We start from the raw sequence: 24,113 nt of genomic DNA, 5'->3' as shown, positions 1-24,113 counted from the left end.
ACGGCCTGAGCTGACAGGCTGGGGCTGAATTACCAGCCCCTCAGCTAGAAATAGCCCTCCGAGAAGTGTGTGGTGGCTACGTGTCCACAGAGAGGGGAGGAGGCAGGACAGGGGAGCCAAGGAGTCCCAGGATCCTGAGATAACATGAGTCCGGATGTGCAGCGTCCCAAACACCGTAGGCTAGCCCAGGTCACGGGCTCCAGGGAGGTGAGTGGGAACCAGGATGTCTGTTCCCCGACGTGGGCTGCGTGACAAGCCCCAGGCATCCTGAGAGGGTGGGCTGGGTCCTGTTGGGCAGCCTTGGAGCACCAATCAGATTGGGCAGGCTGTGTGGGGACACACACACACACACACACACACACACACACACACACACGCATGCACACAAGGTTCCTCTTAGTCCACTTTCTATTGTTTCTTCCTTGGGCAGAATCTCAGCTTTGGAAGCATGACTGATCTCTCAGACAAAAGAACACAATAGGAGAAGAGGGGTAGGAGCAGCCCGAAGAGCCTGCAGGTACAGTAACTCAGGGCTCCAACCACTGCTCCTTCTTCCTCCACCTAAGGAAGACATATTCAGAGCTTACCTGAGGAGCGCTGTTCCCAGGGCTGCGAATCCCCTGCCTCCTCCCTATCATGGCCCTCTGCCCACCAGGTGCCCAGCCTGGTGACTTCAGCACTGAAGATACATTCTTGAAACAGGGACATTCACAGACCAGGTGTCCTTGATAGAGCTTGAATTCAGAGAAAGAAGACAAGGATCACACTAGGCGTGTGACCTTGGTCAAGTCACAAATTGCTCCTCAGTATCTTCATAGAAAAGATGAGGATCCTTAATATGTCGTGGGTTCTGGAGAAAAACCAAGAAGAGCCTGCATCTGAGGATGTTTTACAAAGAGCATGCAGCTAGAAAATTCTTTGTAAATGTGAGACGTGATACAAAATGGAGATAATAAAATTGTACCAGCCTCCTTAGATTGAGGCTCCACTAAGTCTCACCTACACCTTGGCTTTTCACTGAGTGGAACAAGCATAACCCTGTTCTTATCACCCAAAGAGAAATTTTTGTGAAGTCATTCATGTGGCTGGGTCTTCCCTGCCTGGGGATACACACTGTTTCATATCCCATAAGCTGCAGAGGCTGGAGAGGGATTTCAGTAAGGAGGAGGCTGTGAGCAGGAGAGGCGAGGAGGGGAGGAGCTGAGAGGGGAGGAAAGGAATTGAGGCTGCTGCTACTGATCAGTTGCAAGTGATTCTTCGCCCTTCACTCTCAAGCTCTTCTGTGATCTTGCTAGTGTCCCCAGTAGAAGGCATCTGAGGGTCCACTTCTTGTCCAGGCAAAACAAGCTTCTGGTTATGGAATCAAAGGCGAGTTAGCAATACCACGGATTCTGCAAAGTTACAGAACTCACTCGCATTTCATTCTGAAATGTCCGGTGGGAGTCTATCTGTGTTTTTAGATTTACATTTGAGGAAATCTGCTGGATTGAGACAGATTTTATAGTGACTTACAAAAGTATGTAATATAATAATTATATTAAATATTAGATTAAAGAAACCTGCCTTCCTTCCATTTATCCCTCACCTAGGACAAACATTTTAAGCAAGACATGGGAGAGAAACAAGTATCTTAGGAAATTTAAACTCTTCCAGTCACCAGCCGCATTTGATGATCAAGCAAAACAGGTGAGAAAGCAAATAACTGGAGGGGCTGCAAGACCAACGAGCACTTTACATCCAGACAAAAGCCCCTGGAGGAACCTTAGAGATTCTCCCCTCTCCCCACCTCACACACAGTTTCTCCTGTTATTAACATCTTACACTAGCATGGAGCATTTGTTATAACTGAAGAACACTGTTGACACATTGTTATTAGAGCACCTCTACAGTTCAAATTAGGGCTCTACTCTCTTGTTTTGTACATTTCTTGGTGTTTGACTAATGCATAACACCATGGATCCAAAATAGTGTTGCTGCTCTAGAAAATCTTGTGTGCTGCAGTTGTATTTTGTGTGCCCTCTCTGCAATCAGTTCTCATTGTGCAGCTAAGTCAGACAGTGGACCAAACGTACGTCACAAATGACAGCATGAAGGGATGTCAGGCACATACATCCAGCTCCAGCCCCTAATGTCTTGCAGAGTCATGTTCATGGTGAAAAGCATTTGCGGAGCTCTTGGCTGTTATCACTGGCATTGGCTGACTTCATGTACTCCTGGGTGATATCTGTCACCTGCGTCTGCTGCTGATAAATCCTGCAAGCCTTTCAAGGCTTCTTTCTCCATTGGTATTTTCCCCCCAGTCATCCTCTATCAGATCTCTCTTGCAAGGTTCTTTAGAATTCTTAATCTCAGCCAGGTACAGTGGTGCACATCTGTCATCCTAGCAGCTCGGGAGGCTGAGGCAGGAGGATCGCAAGTTCAAAGCCAGTCTCAGCAACTTAGGGAGGCTCTGTCTCAAAAAAAAAAAAATTCTCATACTCACTCCAGCTGTTTTAAACGCTAAACTCCTAAATAAACAAGCACTCAGCTATGCATATTTAATTACACTTTCTCGAACATTTGGCATTCTTATAAAAATCTTTCTTTATGCTCTTAACTATATAGGTAGCAAAAATTTAACGTTATGCATTTGGAAAATTAAAGCTTATTTTCAAGTTAAGTACTTAGCACTCAGATGCCTGCCCTTCTCATCAACTGTCAGTGTCAATGTAAATTCACACATGAGGTCCCTAGAAATCACTGGAAGCTTGGGGATTCAATGGCAGGAAAGGCGGGAGTGAAAATCATTCACTGTGGAGGATCGTGGAGGAGCACCTTAACATTTTATGTGGTTTTGAACCCGTTTTGGGGCCCAATATCCCCCTTCACTTGAGTTCTTGGCTCCCTTGCCCAGGATGTCTTATAAGCAGACCTTCCTCTCTTGGGCCCTTATTTTGGAAGGCTGCTATGACGAAAACAAGCGGAAAAATTTGTCTTGGGGAGGAGAACTGGAACATACCAATAGGAAAGAAAGAAGGGAAGTGAGTGAGATTGACTCCATAGGACATATTGGTTCTTGAGTAAGAGATGGTAAGTTCTTGAAGTAGCAGAGAACGGTGGTGACCCCAGCCACCAGGGCCACCCCTGCAGGACCATTACTGTGCATGTATTCAGGTATGGGTATACGTAAATTTGAATATGTGGACGCGTGTGTAGTCATGCATGTATCTTATAAAGTCCTGTGGCCTTGAGAATCACCCTCAAATCTCTGGGGCAGAGCTTGGAAGGGAGGAAATGAGGCTTTTAGAAGAGCTGACCTTCTTAATGAGATAGTGGAATGGAATTCTTAAGATGAATTCTAGATAGGGAAGAGGAGTGGGAAGGAAAGAGAGGGTCAGGGGATTAGCAAGGATGGTGGAATGTGATGGACATCATTATCCAAAGTACATGTATGAAGACTCGAATTGGGTATCAACATACTTTATATATAAGCAGAGATGTGAAAAATTGTGGTATATATGTGTAATAAGAATTGTAATGCAAAAAAACCCACAAAGTACATGTATAAAGGCATGAATTGGCATGAACATACTCTATATACAAAGATATGAAAATTGTGCTCTATATGTGTAATAAGAATTATAATGCATTCTGCTGTCGTGTATATCATCCTGATTCAAAAAAAAAAAAAAAAAAAGAGAGAGAGAGAGAGACATACATACTGACCTGGAAAGATAGTCAAATAGACTTTGGCATAGACGGAATGTGCTTATGCTAAATAGTATGTCCTCAATGTTGACTTTTTAAAAGAACATCTATCTATCACATGAATATATATATATATATATATATATATATATATATATATATTCAAATATGAATTATATGTGTGTGTATAATTATCCCCCAAGCTACAAATATTATTTTACCTTTGGTAACATCTTACCTCCACAGGGTAGAGCCTATATAGGAGATATTCACCTTCTATTTCATATTTTCTTCATTGATTAATTTTTTAAACCAACAGACTGAAAATAATGTGTTTTTTTTTCCTTTTTTATTTTTCCTTTCTTATTTTCCTTTAAATCCTGACAACATAGAATGTGTATATCAGGATCCAGGATTCTCTTGGGAAAGTCACCCCAAACACCTTCCAGCATATCTCACAGGGCTGTTTTGAGCACCAACGGACAACAGATGTTATGAGCATCTATTGTAGGTGTGAAGTGCTGGACAAATGCAAAATCCATTCTGTTCAGTAAACTGCAGGTTCCCTGAAGATCACGGCTGAACTTTTTCATTCTTATGCTTCCCTGAAGATTTTCTACAAGATATTACCATGTAATAGGCTTTGGCTAAATAGTGATGTGTTATTGAACAGGTAGTACATTAAAGCAAGAGAATCTGCTTGGATATAAATAAGTGTATTTTTGTTTTGTTTTTATTTGTTACCTCGCTGGAAAAGGAATCCAGAGCCTCACTGGCTCTATCACTAAGCCACACCCACACCCCCAAAAGCATGTTTTAACTGACAGGATGACAAGACACATACGAATAACATTTTCTGGTAAGGCTGCAGCACCTCCCCAGAGAACTTCAGAAAACAAGGAACAACCATTTGTTCTGGACTTCGATAACCATCTGTCTGCATGCAGGACTGGGCGAGGTCACTCCTTTGACAGTGAGGCGCCCTCGTGGAGACAGATTATGAGAAGGAGGGGCTCAGGGCACAGAAGTCTGACAAGGTCTCCCATTGGTGACAAGGTCTTTAGACAGAGTCTCAAGAGAAGACTTTGAGCCACACTAGACCACCTCCCCTCCTACCTCCCAGGTCTTCTTTCATCTTGATTCCTCAATATTTTTCACCGTAGCTAATGATGGTCAAGCCAGTGTTACTTTTTGTAAATTGTTGTCAAGTCTTTTCATTGAGAAAATATGATCTGGTAGAGATAATATTCCTCAATACCTTCTCAGAGTGGATTCTGAGAAAAAGAAGACAGGAGATGAAGGAAATGGGTGAACTTGAAGGATTAGAGATCCCTACCATCCCCAATTCATCTTTAGAGCTGGGTCCTCTGAGTGGAAGTGCAGGGCCTGGACCAGAGGCCTCCACGCAGGGGGACTCTCCTGAGGTCAGAGCAGGGGCTCCCAAGGCAGGCGGATAAGCACGTTTGCACACCTGCCCTGGGACCAGCCTTTCTGTTGCATCTGGCAGTCACTGGGAACTGAGGGTGGGGACATCCCGAAGTGCAAATCAGCAGTCTCCTCCATGAGCTTCCTGTTCACATCGGCCATCTGTTTCACTTTGGACTCCTAAGGTCGCAGTAGTTCCCAGATCCTGAACCGTGGCCAAGGGAAGCCTCTAGATTCAGAGACAAGGAACCCACACACCGGTGTCTTTCTCCTCATACTCTGGAGCTTCAGAAGCCATACCACAGGCTCCAGTTAAAGGCTGTTTGTGGGCACAGAGCACTGACCGACCGGGCATGCACTACTCAGATTCCCTAGAAAGGCCCATCTTAACCTACACGTAAGCTGGAAACTCTGGAAGGGAATGGGACAGTGAGCAGCCCAGCAATGGGGCCTTGGTTTCTGTGTACTAATTCCAATGTGTGGTTGAGACTCAGAGCCTGTTCACTGATAAGTACTTAAATATCAGACACTCCCAGGTGGCTCTGCAAGGAAAGGCACAAATAGCTGTCCTTCACCCCCGTAGATTTAAGATCAGCCCTGGGATGTTTTGGGTTTTAAAGCTCCAAGGGTGATTCTAATGGGAAACCAGGTCTGGAGCCCTTTGGTAGGGAGTTTCAGCCAGGGAGGTGGAAGTTCTGCCTCTCTGCATGCAACTGGGTAACTCTCATCTTTGCTCTCAACTGTTCTATATCACAAATGCAAAGAATTATTCTGACAGTCTTGCATTTCCCTTTACTCTCTCCAAGTGGGGACTGTCTCATCACCCCCCCCCTCCCTCCCCAGACCCCTTAGAAATAAACCTACTCCCAGGAAATAAACCCACCACTCCCCAGGCCACACTCTGCCTTCACAACCAGCTGCTGTGAATTCACGGCTTTTCCTTGGAGGAAAGTCTTTGGAAGTGTAGTGATGGCACAATGCTCTTTCCTAATAGCAGGAGTTCAACTAGTCAGGGACATGTCCCCCATCCACAGTCACCCCAGGAACTCCTTTCTGGACACCTGCACACCCTCCCCTTTGTGCCCTGGGTGCTGGTCAACACCCTGCCCCTTGTATAAAGCTCACTCTCTCCTTCCCCAAAGCACCTTGAGTCCAGCATTCACCCCCAAAATCTCTCCCTCGTGAATGCCCGTGGCATTTCTTACACGTCCTAGTAATTTAGCTCTTACATAGAACATGGTCATGAGCAAAGTTTTTCTCAGCTTAACCATATTGTCAACCTCAGAAGATAAATTTGGTCTACTTTTTATTCCTGTAACTCCCTCTCTCCCGTCTCAGAGAAGTTTCTCAGTAGCTGCTGATTGCTTCACAGGTACTTCCCATCCCTCTACCATTTGCACCAGGAAGAGGAAATGCAGGGTTATCAATTGGCAAATATTTCTGAATGATGTGCATTTCAATTCTGAAAGCTAGCTGTTTCTTCATTTAGCTAAACTATGATGCTGTATTTATAAACCATTCTGTGACTTCTATGAAGGAAGTCTGTTTTAGACATAAGCACTTAAATATTATCCATCTTCCATTTAAACCCTAGAGACAAGCACGTACATGCTAGAGACATACCCTGGGTAAAAATGTTGATTTACTAGAGAAAAGCACTCTGTCTCATTGCTACTTGTACTTACAGCTCTGGCTGTAACATACTGGGTGGGCTTGCACATCTTGCAAAGAGCTAAGCAGAGCTAAGTCAGACCTGGATTCAGATCCATCCTCTTCCATGAATTAGTTGTGTATTTGTGCAAGTTACTTAAGCCATGTGCTCCAGTTTCCTCATCTCTATAAAGGGAATAACAGTACCTCCTTAGAGGGTTATTCTAAAGATTAAGTAAATTACTACAAGCATTAAAATAGGAAGTGGAAGAATAAGTTCTCGAGCATTTGCTGCCCCTGTGATTCTTACTAGAGAAGCAGCACAGGGAATCAAAAGATCCTGTCCTTCCTCTACCAGTTATTTGCTCAACCGACATCTTCATCTCTTCACAAATAACATTAAAATAGTAACAATACCTGAAGTACCTCTCTCATAGTTTGCAGTGAAGTTTAAATGAGCTAGCTGATTTGAAAATACTTTGTAAACTATAAAAACCTGTACCCCTGTGGGGTTACAAAGGCCATTTCTGCTTGCCCGAGTCTGTCTGATGGTGCATGCTTTGTATGATAGTTACTTAATTTTATCTGCTTCCTCCATTAGATTGAGACAGGATCATATCTCATTCTCTTTTAATTAGTAACAATGTCTAGCTTTATGCTTTATTCTTTTTTTTTTAAAGAGAGAGTGAGAGAAGAGAGAGAGAGAGGGAGGGAGGGAGGGAGGGAGGGAGAGAGAGAGAGAGAATTTCAATATTTATTTTTTAGTTTTTGGCTTACACAACGTCTTTGTTGGTATGTGGTGCTGAGAATCGAACCCGGGCCCCACGCATGCCAGGCGAGCGCGCTACCCCTTGAGCCACATCCCCAGCCCTGCTTTATTCTTATCTGTAGTATATGCTCAGTAAAATGAGAAACTGAAAGAATGGCAGTCTTCCTGGGGCATGTTTTTTCTGGAAACTCTGGAAGGGAATGGGACAGTGAGCAGCCCAGTGACGGGGCTTGGTTTCTGTGTACTAATTCCAGTGTGTGGTTGGTTGCCTCTCGTTGGACTGTATGTGCTAAGACCACCACCACCACCACCACCACCACCCCACGGCCACAACCCTGTGTCAGACGCGTAGTTCCACAGAACATTCCTGGGAGCATCCTCTGCAAGAAGGCACCAGTCATAGAGCTAGACACCCCATGTGAACACTCTGTTGAGGGTGCTTCCAGCACTATGCCCGCCTCTGCTCAGCCAGCAGCCCTGCTAATCCCCATAAGCCTCTGATTTCATCTCTTGCCTATTGGAGAGACCAAGATTACCAGTTCAGTTGCCCTAAATCTCCCAACTAGGGAAACTGAGAAATCGGACCTTGGTATTTTCGGTGACCTCAAAGCCTTGTTTTCCTTTGCCCACTTTGAAATCTTTCCAAATGGCAACTTTGTTTTTTGTGTCCCCGATCCCAGCTCGAATATCTTTCCTGAGGTGGGAGTCGCAGCGGATGCCACTTGCCTGATGGCGTCACATATCTCTATATCGATCAAGACACCCACCTGATGCTGCACACACAGAAAGCACCGGGTACATACATGGCAATTGGAGTTAAAAGGACTGAGGAAACCAAAATGAGTAGACTGGGTGAGAGATGACCAGCTGAGGAGGCGGGATACTACATGACTGGAGCTGGATTTTTTTGGGACCGCTGGCTGCCTTCACACTTCCTGGTGGAAGTGGGACAGGTCATCAGATGACCCAGTGTCATAGATAACTTTTGCCCACACATCACTCACTTTTGGGAGCACTGGTCTGAAATTGAGGGGTGTGTGTGTGTGTGTGTGTGTGTGTGTGTGTGTGTGTGTAAAACTGACGTGCCTTCCGTGAGCCTCAGAAGTCTCTGCACTTTCTTTGAATGCCTGATTACAACACAGAGGATGTGGACAGTGGAGTTTTTCCTGTTTGATGTCACGCTGCTACCCTTTAAAAGTCTGAGGGGGGAAAGGAGGGAATCCAGCCTAGGATCCTCACTCTGCTATTTGCCAGAACGGAGAAGACAGGGCTAGGCCTGGGGAGTCAAGGAGGGAGTGTCAGGTTTCAAACTCAGCACTAGCCATTCAGAAAACAGCGATGTTGGGGACCCGCCTCAGGCTCCTGGTCTGGGCTCTGTGCGGTGTCTGCAGCACGCGCATCATCAGAGCCTATCCCAACACCTCTCCACTGTTGGCCTCCAACTGGGGCGGCCTGACTCACCTGTACACTGCCACGGCCAGGAACAGCTACCACCTGCAGATCCACAGGGACGGCCAAGTGGATGGCACACCCCATCAGACCATCTACAGTGAGTAGGGGCTTCAGGCTGGGAAGTTGGGAAATGGGGGAACTCTCCTTTGTCTACCTGGGGGGGGGGAAGCCTTGGGGTAGACCAGAGGGCTAACCCAGCCTGGTAACCTCTTTGCCTTGAACCCCTTAATGATATCTGTAGGCTTTTTGTAAAACCTTAGGAGCGGGGGCAAGGTGGTATTGTGGCACATGCCTGGTGGTTCCAGAGGCTGAGACAGGAGGATCTTGAGTTCAAAGCCAGTCTCAGCAATTTAGCCAGGCCCTAAGCAACTCAGCAAGACCCTGTCTCCAAATAAAATATAAAAAAGGGTTGGGGATGTGGCTCAGAGGTTAAGTAAGAACCCCAGGGCTTAATCCTCGGTACCAAAGAAAGAAAGAAAGAAAGAAAGAAAGAAAGAAAGAAAGAAAGAAAGGTATGCCACCTCCCTAATTAGTATTTATTAATTTCTTTCAACACGAATAATTTAATAATTTGTCTTGACTAAAATACTCTTCCCATAATAGAAACCACTTGCACTTTGCCTTGTCCCAAGATTTAAAAAAAAAAAAAAATTGTACAGAAAGACAGGCAAGGTATCTAAAAGGAAAAGAAGCCAGATAGATGATCAATAGACACTAAGTTTTAGCTCATGAACTTTGAGCAGGGCTAACTAGGGATGTTATGAAGATTCCTGTATCATTCCAAGGATTGAAATAGATGAACTCAGAGGTTCTTTCCAACTCTGAGCTTCTAGTATTCGGATTTTGTTAAAATTATTAATAAGAAATGTATTAAAGGCAGATTGCCCAGATACATTGTCTTGGTGAGTCTGACCAGGTATACAATCTATTTGTCCACTCATCTGTCCATCCAACCATCCATCCAACAGGTTTATGAGGTGCTTCAGTGGTGCCCATATAGGTTCTCAGTTCTGGTCAGTGGAGCTGAAAGGTGTCTAATCAGTAACAAATTGGGCTATCTGCAAACTCATTGACAACATGAGACAACCAGAATGTTTTTAAAGATTGGGTTTGATGAAAGTTGGATCACAGTCCACAATAGTCTGTCAAGCAGCTGTGATTCAAATGACCGTCCTTTGCTGTGTGCCTAGGTAAGAGACAAAGGAGTGAGAAGGGAGATGGGTATGAAGAAGGATATTCTATTTTTGGAGAACATGTTAAGATTACTCTAAGAATTCAGAAAAATACAAGATGATCCAATGTAGTTCAAGCAGAAGAAATAAAAGAGCAATCAAATCTCTATTTCAACAATGGAGGTGTCTCATGGCTATGACCTTGGAAGGGCATGGGATTTGGGATTCAGATGTCCTCTAGGTTATTTACTACCTGTGTGGCCCTGAACCAGTTACATTGGAGAATGCACTCAACACTAGGTGCATTAAAATGACTAAGAAGCAAAATGGACTGAATGGACTTCAGATTTCCGTGTGCACGCGCGCGTGCGCGCGCACACATACACACACACAAATTGTGTTTAGGTTTGTTTTGTCTGACATACAAGCCATCCAAGTATTATTTTTTTGGGGGGGGGAGATGAACACACTAGCTTGGGGTGGGTGACTCAGAGTCAGGGCTACAGGAGAGGCACCTACTTTCCCTAATTGATATGTAAGCTTTGGTGATGTTCCATCAGTTATCAGGTGTATTTTTAAAAAAGAAAAAAAAGTGTGCATTAAGATTAAGTTACCTTGAATCAAAGTGTGAAATATGATATGTCAAGAACTATGTAATGTTTTGAACAACCAACAATAAAAATTAAAAAAAAAGATTAAGTTACCAAGAAAGGAAAGAAGAAACACTAATGCATGTAGATAAGTCTGGTAAAAGATTTTGGATGACATCATTGATAAACATAAAGCAGTGCTCTCCACACTGATGGAAAAGAATGTTATTTTCCCTTCCCAAATAATTATACATTTCCAGTGAAATATGATTCCTTTTACTATTGTGTTTTAGTAGATCACTGATTAAGGGTTGAGTGTTCAACCCCTCTTGGGGTCACTGATCTTAATAAAATGAAATCATCTATGAGATTCTACCAGAGCCCCTGGGGTTCAGTGAGCTGAAGTCAGGGGGCTTCCCCAGTACCTACACACTTGTTCCACTGTGAACAAGTCCACCCTCCTATTCTCCATTAACCTAACTCTGTAGAAACAACAGGAAATAGACACTCATTACTATTAATTAATATCCCATTCTTTTTTTTTCTCCCTGAGGTGTTGAGGATCTCACGTATACTAAGCAAGAGTTCAACCACTGAGCTGTATCCCCTGCCCACGTTTAGTTAATATCAATTCCTCGATCCTAATTTTTTTGCTTCCTCCATTCTCCAATTCTTCTGTACTTGAAGCTGAACTACTCAGGGTCTTTAAGCCTTCTTCATAGTTTATCTTTTGAGGAGCTCAAAACCCTTTACATTTACCATCTTATTTATCACATACTGGCTATGAACGTAGAAATAAGCAGATAATGTTCTACTTTTTAGCAGAAATTGAAATGAAACAGTAATAGTAAAAAATACTTTCTAAATTGCATTTAGAAATCTCTTTAAATGGGTGAAAACTCATCTCATTACATCCTCAGCAGGACTAGAGGTGGTTTGAACACCTCCATTTCAGACATGAAAAACAAAAGTTAAAGAATGTAACTGGTTCAGGGCCACACAGGTAGTAAATAACCTAGAGGACATTTGAATCCTAAATCCCATGCCCTTCCAAGGTCATAGGCATGAGACACCTCCATTGTTGAAATAATGTTCCTTAACCCTGCCAGGTGCCAACAGGGAGAGCAGATGACTTCCATGGCCAGAGTGCTTTTTTGCTTTTTTCTGCTGAAATTTCCCTTGGATGTGTGCAGACTGAGAAAACATGCTTCCTAAAAACACAGAGGGGAGAAAATCCATCTAAATTACATTTTCTAAATTTTCACACTGGCTTACATTGGTTTGATTCAAGAGCCTGTGTACCCTACCCCACTCCACCCCAACCCACAGTAGCTGCAGGTTGTTTTCTACTGGGACTGGCCCTGGACCAGGAGCATATGTCCAGCGTTGGCCCCAAGCATCAGACCAGCATGATGATCGCATGTGGGTTTGGCACAAACAGCAGGTCAGCTGCACCATGATGCCCAACACTGTCAAGAGCCTTGGCAACCATTAACCCATTCAATCCTTGTGATGACCTACAATGCGGGCAGGATGGCTGTACTTTTGTTCATTTCACAGCTGAGGAAACCCAGGCTAAAGCAAAGTTACCGGAGCCCACAAGTTCTTAAGTGGTAGAATTGATACCAGAGTCCAAGTCTCTGGGCTCAGTGCCTCTTCCCTGCACCCCAGGGGCATTGAAACTTGGTGTCTTTGGGGCCTACAGCATGTATTTTGCATTTGATTTTTGTCTTCTCATGCTTGTGATGAATCCTGCTTTATCAGTTAAGTTGGGATGCTTCTACTACTACTAAAATAATAATATTAACAGCAATACAGCAGCTATTTTGAGAATTGAAAATATGTAAAACACTTTTGCAACCACTCCAAAATCATTACTAAGTGTAATTTTTTCTCGATAGGACTGAAAAGCCATAGGATGGAAACTACCTCTTATATATTCCTTATGTTTTTCCTCAGAGTTTAACCACAAAATTGACCTTACAATTGAGACACATAGACAGTCACCAATTTGGAGGAATTTAAATATCTTCTGTACCTCCCACACCTCACCACACTTTCCAGAAGCTTCCCTGGAGGCTAACCTTCAGTCAAATAAATTAACTGCTCTTCTTGGCTCTCTTCTGTTCCCTTCCTTCTGGGTTTGCTTCCACCCTCCATCCCTGTGTCCCACGTCATTCCAACTTCAGGCCACATCAGGCTCAGTCTAATCATTGCCCAGCCACTCTCCCCAGAGGTCTTTGTATTGAGCACTCACAGGGTAGGAGAGGAGCCCAGGACTTCAAGTTACCCCAAGGCTCCCCCAGAGGCTCCACCACTTGCTAGGCACAGATGATGGGCATTTACAATCTCTCCAGGGGGTGTTTGCAGAAAACAGATTCTAATTCCTGGCTGGGCAACCCCCCTTAACCACCACCATGGGGTGGGGGGGCTGTCAAATGAAGTCAAATGAGATGCACACAGAAATCCCCTGGTAGGCAAAAGGAAAGGTTTGGGGGTTTTGTTTGTTTGTTTTTTGACAGGAAATGTGAGACTCTCTAAACAAGCTGGATCCCTGAAAGACATCTTAGCATAGAAATAAAAAATAACAAAAGCAGAAAGCTTGGGAGGACATGTCCACTACCACAGACATTAAGAGGTATTCGCCAGGCAAGGGGAGAAATAAAGTTCAGGTGGAGAGAGAAATGTGTGTGGGGCACAAGAAAAAGAAAGTGGTGAGGGGCTGGGGCTGGGGCTCAGCAGTAGCACACTTGCTGGGCGTATGAGAGGCACTGGGTTCGATTCTCAGCAGCACATATAAATACATGAACAAAATAAAGGTCCATCAACAGCTAAAAAATATATATATATATATTAAAAAATAAAAAGAAGAAAGTGGTGAGCTCCATTGGTCCCCATATAGGTAAGAGGATGAAGTGGGAGGTGAATGAGCAGGGAAAGGGGCCACAGGAAATGAGGGGGAACAAGCAGGAAGGGAGTTATGTGAAGTCTTCCCCACAAGGAGGTTTCATGAGGTGGAAACTTGAGTCTGTGACCTGAATAATTTTCTCCACAGGTGCCCTGCTGATCAGATCAGAGGATGCTGGCTTGGTGGTGATCACAGGTGTGATGAGTAGGAGATTCCTCTGTATGGATTTCAGAGGCAACATTTTTGGATCAGTGAGTTTCTTTTTATGTTGGTCACCATTTGCAATTATTTCTTTGGCAGAGCATAGACTTTCTAGTTTAAAGGCTCTACTTGCAGTGTCCCTGGGTGATCTGTTTTCACTTAGTACTTTATCCTGACTAAGTATCAAAGGTGCAGCTGTATGGGGTGGGGGTTTCAGCCTGGTTCTGCGGCCCAGGCTTCCTCCAGTCTGTTCTGCCTACTGTTTCCTACTTTTGCATCTAGTGTGGCCCCCTGAATGTATTTGTAGGTTCTTAAGTTGTGTAAATTCATGCTGCAACATAGTTTAGAAAACACTGAAAGGGGGCTGGGGATGTGGCTCAAGCGCTCGCCTGGCATGTGTGCGGCCCGGGTTCGATCCTCAGCACCACATACAAACAAAGATGTTGTGTCAACAGAGAACTAAAAAATAAATATTAAAAAAAAAAAAGAAAGAAAACGTTGAAAGGCCAGTGGTGTCTTCTGGAATCTGTTACCAACTGTGACCTTGGGCAAGTCCTCTCACTTCTCCAGTCCTTCCCTTGGAAAAAGTGAAGTGGAATGGACCACATGATCTGGGATGCTCCCTCCCATTAAAGATCTCTTAATTAACTACCTGTGCCCTAGTGGGGATCTCTGGTCCTTAAGACTGGTAAGCACAGGGTTTCCCAAGTAAAGCTTGCTGTGTAGTCCAGAAGATTTTGAGTTGGTCAAAGAGAAGGATTGTTTACCCTAGGATTCTGTTACCAACCAGCATACCCACTAGGAATTTCTTGAGAGTGAGGACTTTATTTTGTTCACTGCTGTGTCCCAGGACCAACATCTATTTGGTCAGAGTGGATAAACACCGGCTGAGCCCATACAGGCATATAGATCATCCTCATCTGTACAAATACTTTGTGGAGTCTGAGGATTAAGTGGAATAGTATATAAAGGCCCTCATAGGAACTCAATAAAACCTAGTACTAGTAGTAGAATGAGGATTTAAACCCAATTCATATGTTAGCAAGTTCATGTCCCTAATCCCCCAAGGACATTCTCTCTCCATTGCCAGTATCCTCATTCATGTTTGACCCAACACTACATCCCATCTCCTCCTTTCTCCAGGCAAGGAGACAAACACAAGCCAACTTTCATCCAGAACAGCTCTAAAAGGTAGAAACTTTGGGGGGGAGGGGGATTGTTAGCCCTCCCTCCAGAAACTAGGCACAAGGAGTGTCCCCGTTCCTCTCTGGGCCCAGCCCTAGCAAGCCAAGTGCCAGGCCTGCCCAGGTCTCAGGCACTGAGTTGTAAAGACCCAGAGCACAGGTCTTCTAGTCTAAAGACTGGAACCATATTCAGTGCTTGGACAGCTTGGAGTGCATTAGTGGAAATCCGTTGTTTTCCAAGAAAGGAGCCAAAGGAAAGCTGAACAGGTAAAACACTCCCAAGCTTCGGCAGGGTACACAGCGCCTGAGCCCTTGGGGGGCAGGGGACACGGGCGCCTGAGCCCTTGGGGGCCTGGGGTCAGGCCCTCCCCCAGCCAGCCTTCACCCACTGCCCTCTCGCCCCTCCAGCATCACTTCAACCCGGACAACTGCAGGTTCAGGCACCAGACGCTGGAGAACGGCTATGACATCTACCACTCCCCCCAGCACCACTTCCTGGTCAGCTTGGGCCGGGCCAAGAGGGCCTTCCTGCCAGGCATGAACCCGCCGCCCTACTCCCAGTTCCTGTCCCGGAGGAACCTCGTCCCGCTGATCCACTTCAACACCCCGACGCCGCGCCGGCGGCACACCCGGAGCGCAGAGGACGACTCCGAGAGGGACCCGCTGAACGTGCTCAAGCCCCGGCCCCGCATGACCCCGGCGCCGGCCTCCTGCTCCCAGGAGCTCCCGAGCGCCGAAGACGACAGCGTGGTGGCCAGCGACCCCCTGGGCGTGCTCCGAGGCAGCAGGGTCAACACGCACGCAGGGGGCGTGGGCGTGGAAAGGTGCCACCCGTTCCCCAAGTTCATCTAGGGAAACCGGAAAGATCCTCCTTAACCCACCTTTCAGCCCACTCAACTTTCTCTAAAGGACCCAGCCCCCTTCACACTCCAAGGTCAAGGTGGAGGTGATGCGTGCGATCCCTGCTTCCCTCCATTCCCTTTCCCGCGGGTCCCCTGAGAATCAGCCTTTGCCACCTGAGTCCTGGGGTTTCATTTCCCCCACCCTACACCCCCGCTTTTTGATATAAGAAACCCCAACAGGTAAATGTCCCATTAAAGGGAAGAAAAGGGATTCCAAACCACCCCCACTTCCCTTCCCTATGCCTCTTCTCTACATCAGTCTAGCATTGAGAAGAGGCAGTGGCAGGTTGGGTTTTCATACCTGCATGGTGTGGGGAAGGGGCCATCTAGCAACTTCTCCAGCGCTCTGTGTTACCTATCTGGATCCTACTGGCATTTGAGTTTGCACACCTTGACATTAAGAGCTGAGCCAGGCGAGTTGATGAGAACGCTAATTTCAAGTTTTGGTTCTGCCTTGAGTATCTCTGGGGAAAGGCTATCAAAGGAGACTGAGGTGGGCTGGTCAAAACCACATGGAGAATGCTCCTGGAACTGAAGCAGAAATCTCCACCCCTTTGCAGAGTGGCTGCGCTCTGCCTCCCTCTCTCCTTTTACACAACCAGAGCCAGAGGACCAAGAGTGATTCTGCATTAGTTCCCAAGTGCCTGATAATTTAGCCTCACTCCTTGGGCCCATTTTTGGCTTTAATGAATTAGGCCGAAAGAATAAGTTTAGTTTTTGGTTCATGAAAATCTACCCCACCTGCCAGGATTTTGCAAAAGGGAAACACATTCACTCTCTCCTAAGAGGCATTTAATTATGCCTCTACTTGCAGGTTGAGTAGTAATACCTTTGACATGAATTTCAAAAACATGTCTGGGGAACACTGAAACTGCTCTAGGTTGGACTTTCCATGGACTAAAAAAAAAAATGCAATTTTCTTGTAAGTGAAGTGGAATCAAGGACTTGGGGCAAGAAGTCTAATAACCAGGTTATAAAAGAGGCAGAGGTGGCTACAGGATTAGTTACAGCACTCCTAGGCTGATGGCAGGCTCTCCATCCACTTGGAATTTCCTGGGGCATTATGTTAAGAGAGCTTTTAGTCCCAGGAGCCCCCGTGCTGTGCTGAGGAAAAATCAGCCTGACTTTGAGAAAGCTGAGGTGTGCCGGATGGGAACTAATGCTCAGCCCTCATCTTAGTCTTTCCCTGTGACTTAGACTCTTCCTGCATGGTCCCTTTTTTTTTCTATCTCTATTTAAAATGACCGCCTAAAGTGCAGAATATTAACAAACTAGATTCCAACTTCTTCCCACCTTTTATTTTTCCTGCCACCTTCATGTACCCAGACTTAGAGATTGATCCATTCTATTTCCTGATCAGAGAAACACTGGACGACGACTTTGACCTGATGGTTTTGAAGGACTAGTTCCTATACTCAGACCGTGTAGAGCAGCATATACAGTGGGGCGTGGTGAATAATTTCTTTCATTTCCTGTTGGGGACATTGTCTTGTACAGTAGCTATAGATGCTCTCCCCTTCCTGACAATTAGATGGGAAATCCCAAAAGGACTTTGGTAGAAAACTGATTGTAATCTCAGAAACCCAGGACCGCCATTGGGGGGTCTTCTTTTTGACAGAGCCAAGGTAGCCCCTGCAGTTCCTTGTGTCCCTTAGCATATGGCCATATTTATTTATTTATTTGGAAGATTTTGCCTATCACTCTGTATTTATAGATATTTATAAAAATGCAATCCCACCTTTTCCTTCCTTCCATTTAAAAGGAAAATAAAATTTCTCTCAGCTTCTGTTACTTTTCTCTGCATTACTACATAAAAGCATGTTGGGATGTGAGAATTAAAGGGTTTATGGGAGGGGACCATTCAGAAAATCTGGAGTAAGGACAATCGAAAAAGTTATCAGAATTTTTAAATATTCAAAGTTTTTTTTCCATTCAAAGCACACTTAATTTTGATTCATCTTAATCATTGAAAACAATAAAATTTTATCAATACTGGATTTCAGAGCACTCTAGCCCTAAAGTAGCCCCTGAAAGGAGAGAGAATTTCTAATTTGAAAATGTACACTGACACAACCACATCAATACCTCAGTAAACCAGGTGTTTTGCTGTGTTATTCAGCTTTCCACCACTATGACAAATCCTGAGATAAAAGATTTAATGTGAGTCATAGTTTGGGAGGTTCCAGTCCATGATCCAGAGGACACCTTGCTTTTAGCTCTTTGGTTGGGGGATAGCAAATCAGGGCATGATGCAAAGGCACTCACCTCATGGCCAGGAAGCAAGAGAGGAAGAGGCATCCCTTCAAAGCCCCCCTCCCAATGACCTATGACCTCCCACTATGCCCCACTTCTGAAATGTTCCACCACCTCCCCAAGAGTACCACAGGCTGGGGACTGAGCCTTCAACACATGGGGCTTTGGGGACATGCAAGATCCAAACTATAGCAAATGCACTTAACACAGTGTTACAGTCCTGTGAGGTGTGATAGCAGCCAGCAAGGTAGTCTACCTTCTCTTTCTATAGTTAGTGTTCTCAACATTCCTTCTTTAACCTCCATCCAGCTCTAAAAACCAGGAAGCAAAGATGCCTATTACACATCTGAATCTCTCCGTTCCAGTTCACATGGGCTCAAGCCTAGTTGTTACCTAACTTTGGCCTGCTTCTCGCTTTTAATAACGACTGTGGAAGAACTCAGCATGGGGGCCACCACTTTGATTGGCATTCAAATGACTTCTGACAAAGTCTACACACAGAATTTTGTTCTGATTATGTCCCTTTTAAGAGTCTGGGTGCCAGAGTCTTCCATATTACAGAGTAGGGCAAGGGAGAGTCACTAGATAGATATAGGAGCACAGGGAACAGGCTTTATTTCTTTAATCACACAAAACAGACTTATCAAAGGCAGGTTATTACTGTTTCAAAAGCACTTCCCCCAGACGTTTTATAAAAATGAATGATTTGGCCTCAGCTTGTAGGTTTTACCCCTCCACGGTATTTCAGAAATAAGAGGGATGGGTCAGGTATTTCTTAACTTTGCTCCTGGATCACACCACCTGAACACCTACAAAAGTAGGTAGAGCAGCATCAAAACAATCCTTTGGGAATAATCAGACTTTCACTCCCTTTTAGAAAGAGAGTTAAACCTTGAAGAAGAGAAAAAAACAGACTGAATATTTCCCGATAAGAGTTCCTTTCTTTTCCCATAAATTTCTCCTTTGCATAAGGAAAAGAACAGCTGAAGTTTAACTGAAAACAATTGGTGGGGTGAAGACAGGAGAGACTAAGGGAAGAAAAAAATGAATATATCTTGTGTGTGTGTGTGTGTGTGTGTGTGTGTGTACATGTGCATACTCTTGTGTGTGGTGTGTAGTCAGTTTTATGATACATAAAAGTCTGCGTGATTACCAATCCTTGCTGAATAAAGATATCACTGTAATATAGGTATTTAGAGACTTATTGTTTAAACAGAACTTTTTCTTAACATCTTAACTCATTTAACATTGAATATCACATAGGTTTTCGTTTCTAGGATAATTGACTCACCCTCCTGCCAAAATTTATAAATAGAATAAAATACGAGGTAGTTCTTTCAAGCAGGGAGTAAGCACAGGACTACGATCCTTGGGAGAAAGGAGACTCACAAATTGAATCCCATGTTTCCAAGCTTTCTGCTTTAGGAATACTTGAGAGCCGCAAAATAGGGAGATGAGTCCCAGGCAGAGTGGTGGTAGTTCTTACTGAGCTGAGGAAGCAGATGTATTTGTGGGCAGGGTAGCTGGAAAGAGGGAGCTATAAGAAGGGGAGGTTTCAGAAGTTGTCATGAGCATTCACTGCAGGTCTTTAGCCAAAAACCGAGCAGCACATACACAGGTGAGGCATCCTAAGAAAGATCACTGGCTATAGCACTAGGAGATGGACAGCAAGCCACGCCAGAGATCATACAACACTGAAAAACATCGAAGATTCACCAAGCCAGGTTAAAAGAACTTACTGAGTGCATCGACATTCAAAAGCCTGTCTTAGTCTAAGGACTAAGCTCTAGAGAAAGGAAATATACCCTAAAATTAAATTCAAAACTGAAATAGACTTTCTCTAATAGGATTGTAATAATAATAATACTAACAAAACTATAAGGATTGGGCAATAATTTAACTGACTGCCAGAACAAAGCTCAATACCCTTTAAAGGAAGATGTCATGATCCAGACTCAATACATGATGTCATCTACATCAATCACAGCAACAAAAACTATACACGAGAAGACACAGGGCAAACTAACCCACGGTCAAAAGAAAACAGTCACTAGAAACCAATCTAGATGTTAGAATCAGCAGGTAAGAACTTTAAAGCAGCTAGTGAAAATATGCTTGAGAATATTAAGAAAAGTCATGATTATAATAAATACACAGATTGGGAATCTCCACAGAGAAAGAAAAAAGAACCAAACAAAAATTCTAGAATTCAAAAACAGACTATCTGAAATGAAAATTTTACTGAATGGGCTTACCAACAGATTGAAGATAAGAGAAGAATAGGTCATTTAAGATAAAGAATGTTAATATAAACTATCTTATGTAAAGAACATTAATATAAAACTGTCTTATCTGAAGAGCAGACAAAAAATAAATTTAAAATAGCAAACAGAGCCTCAATAATCTGTGAGACATTACCAAGTTATGCAACATATGTGTAAGCTGAGCCCCAGAAAGAGAAAAGAACAAAATGTTAGGAAATTAGAAATATTTGAAAATAAGATGATTGAAAAGTTTCTCAAATTGGTTTAACATAAATGTTCTGGTATAAGTAGCTCAGAAAACCCCAAGCAAGGAAAATACAAAGATCATACTTGGATTGACCACATTCAAACTTCTGAAAACAAAAGAAAACACTGAAAGCTGGTACTAAAAAAAATGATACTTAAATATCAGGGAACAACTATAGAGTAATGGAAGAAATAATTCTAGATCAATTTTCAAAGACCATGAAAATCAGAAGACAATGGCATGACACACTGAAAAGGTTGAAAGAAAAGATACCTATTCAAAAATATATAGGCAGGAAAAATACACTTCAAAATGAAGGCATAATAAAAACTAAGATAAATTGTTGCTAGGCTGAAAATAAATCACAACAGATGAAAATTTAGAATTAAAGAAAGCCTACTAGAAAATTGTAAATTTAAATGATTTAATACATTATGTAGTTTCTTCCCCTGATTTCTTTAAAAGACTGCTTAAGGCAAAAACTATGATATTATGGGGTTTATAACATATGTAGATATAAATATATGGAAAGGGCAAGTGAAATGATTTGTGCACATGATTATAACTATATGTGAAAGTAAGACCAGTCTCTAAATGGACTGATAAGTTATAATCCCTATGATGGCCACTAAAATAATAATTTAAAAAGAGGTATGAGTAACAAGCCAACACAAATATTAGAATACAAAAAATATTCAATTATTCCAAAGTAAGGCAAGAAAGGAGGAACAGTAGAACTAAACTCAAAAGGGGCAAACAGAAGGTTGGTAGACTAAATCAGATCAATCGATAATGACATTAAATGTAAATAAGCCAAACACTGCAACTAAAGGCAGAAATGATCACACTGGCTTAGAAAAAATATCCAACTATCTGCCTATAAAAGAGGCACTTGAAAGAATGAAAACAGTGAGCATAAAAAACAGCATAAACAGTGAGCATAAAAAATAGAAACTTACTACATTAATGTCATACAAAATAGGCTTCAAGTTAAGGAATACTGCTATAGAGAAACACTTTGTAACTATAAAAGGTCCAGTTCATCAGGAAGACGTTAAAGTCAATGCTTACGTCCCCAAACACAAAGAAACAAAATAGGGAAAGCGAAACTGACAAAACTGAAAGGAGAAACAGACAAGTCCAAACCTTAGCTGGAAATATATACACCCCTCTCCCAGTAATTGATTAAGCAGGTAACAAAAAAACAGTAAGGATATAAGTATCTGAACAACCTTGTTAACTAACTTCATTGAGTTGACATTTATAGACCACTAAATGCAATAACTACAGAATACATTCTCTTTCCAAGTACAAATCAATGTCCATCAAGATAGGTCATGTGCCAGGCCAATAAACAAGTCCCTATTGACTTAAAATTCAGAAGCTCTCCTGCCATTTGATTAGAGATCAATAACCGGCAAACACTTGGAAAATCCTCAAATATGTTAAATGAAAAACAGCACATTTATAAATAATACATAAATCAAAGAACAAAACTGATTATTAATTAAACTAAAATCAGAAAATATTTCTAATAAATGATAATGAAAACATAATACATCAGAATTTGTGATATGGAGCTAACAGTGGTGTTTAGAAGAAACTCTATATTTTAAAAGCTTATATTTTAAAAAAAAAGGAAGATCAAAATCATCCTAAGTTTCTTCCTTAAGAAATTTGGAAGGAGGGCTGGGGATGTGGCTCAAGCGGTAGCGCGCTCGCCTGGCATGCGTGCGGCCCAGGTTCGATCCTCAGCACCACATACCAACAAAGATGTTGTGTCCGCCGAGAAATAAATAAATAAATAAATATTTAAAAAAAAAAAAAGAAATTTGGAAGGGAAAAAAAAGGAAATTAGGTCCCAAAGAAATAGAGGGAAATAAATAACATAAAGAGAAGAAATCAATAAATTAGAAAACAAATGAAAGGTTGCTTTAAAAAAAAACAAACTAATACAACCAAAAAATCTTTAGCAAGGAATATTAAGAAAATATGAAATGCCAGTATGAATAATAGAAGAGAGGAAATCACCACATATCCTTCATAAATTAAAAAGATAATATGTGAACTTCAAAAACAACTTTATGCTAAGAAATTTGACTTCAAAGAAAGAGATAAATTGTTTAAAAAGTGTGAACTTACCAAAACTGACACAAGATGACACAATGGCCCTACATCTATTTAAAAAGTTAAAATAATTACCAAAACAAAAATCCCACAAAGAAAATTCTAGTAAACATTTCAAATAACACCAGTCCTACCCAAATGTTCCAGAGGAGTAGTGCCTCCCAGCTTACTTTATAATGACAGAATGAACTTGATTCCAAAATTTGACAAAGGAATTACAAAAACAAAAAAAAATACAACTATATTGGGCTGGGGATGTGGTTCAAATGGTAGCGCACTGGCCTGGCATGTGTGCGGCCCAGGTTCGATCCTCAGCACCACATACAAACAAAGATGCTGTGTCCGCCGAAAACTGGAAAATAAATATTAAAAAATTCTCTCTCTCTCTCTCTCTCAAAAAAAAAAATACAACTATAAATCATCCTTACAAATAAAGATACAAAATCCCTAACAAAATAGAGAAACCCAAATCCAACAATATATTAAAATGATAACAATACATCAGGACCAAGTAGGATTTATTCCAAGCATGAAAGGTTAACGTTTGAAAGCCAGTATCATTCACATTCACATTTTCTCCCAATGTAACAAAACAAAGGAGAAACATCACCATCATCAGTCCATAGATGCAGGAAAAAATTACACAGAATTTAATATTCATTTGTGACAAAACTCTCAGCAAACTAGGGATGTAAGGGAATTTCATCCACCAATACAGCGCACCTATGAAAAACCTGCAGCTGACATATCTGAACATAGCTTAACATCCTGATCTTAATTAGGAACACGGCAAGAAAGTTTTCTTTCACTGCTCCTATGTAACTGTTTTGCAGGTCCTAGGCAATGCAAAGGCAAGGAACAAATGGAATACAAATATTAAAATATCTCTATTTTCAGATGACACCTTGTCAGTGTATAAAACCTTAAGGAGTCTACAAAGCAACCCTCAGAACTAAAATAAAACTAAAAATAATATGCAAGGTGAGCAAATTCACTACACATAAAAAAATAAGCAGGTGTAGCTCAATGTCAGTGTGTGCTTAGCATGTGTGAGGCTCTCATTCAGAACCCAACACCAAAATAAGTACATAAGTAAATAGGCTGTTAAAAAGCAGCATGAACAATTGGAAAGTAAAAGTTTAATGTGAGGATTCCATCCATAACAAGGTCACATACTCAAGCATAAACAAAAACATAAAATAACTATGGGCAGATTTAACAAAATACATATTATGAAGCATCATGGAGAGAAATTAAAGTCATCAATACTTAGGGAGATCCA

General features: G+C 42.5%; 1 protein-coding gene and 1 long non-coding RNA gene across 6 annotated transcripts in view; one reads left to right on the top strand and one right to left on the bottom strand.

The window, feature by feature from the left end:
* The window catches only part of LOC308658565, a 29,751-nt gene extending 22,614 nt beyond the window's left edge, over positions 1 to 7,137 (bottom strand). For 3 of the 5 annotated variants that reach the window (XR_014024192.1, XR_014024193.1, XR_014024195.1), the window contains exons 1-2: positions 6,788 to 7,137; positions 588 to 2,449 (exon numbers count right to left, since the gene is read on the bottom strand). This is a non-coding gene — a long non-coding RNA (uncharacterized lncRNA). Of the gene's footprint in view, positions 1 to 587; positions 2,450 to 4,803; positions 4,962 to 6,787 lie in introns of all 5 variants that reach the window. The other 2 variants (XR_014024191.1, XR_014024194.1) reach the window with 2 other exon arrangements.
* A 577-nt stretch (positions 7,138 to 7,714) lies between these two features.
* On the top strand, positions 7,715 to 16,094 carry FGF23 (fibroblast growth factor 23). The gene is made up of 3 exons (XM_081311324.1): positions 7,715 to 9,080; positions 13,801 to 13,904; positions 15,447 to 16,094. The coding sequence occupies exons 1-3, from the start codon at positions 8,870 to 8,872 to the stop codon at positions 15,888 to 15,890; spliced, it is 759 nt and encodes a 252-aa protein (XP_081167450.1). The 5' UTR covers positions 7,715 to 8,869; the 3' UTR covers positions 15,891 to 16,094.
* Positions 16,095 to 24,113: the final 8,019 nt, after the last annotated feature.

This window comes from Spermophilus citellus, assembly GCF_964194105.1.
Source record: "Spermophilus citellus genome assembly, chromosome: 10".
Lineage (NCBI taxonomy): Eukaryota > Metazoa > Chordata > Mammalia > Rodentia > Sciuridae > Spermophilus > Spermophilus citellus.
Note: the sequence above shows the minus strand (reverse complement) of the source record. Positions and strands in the feature narration are given on the sequence as shown.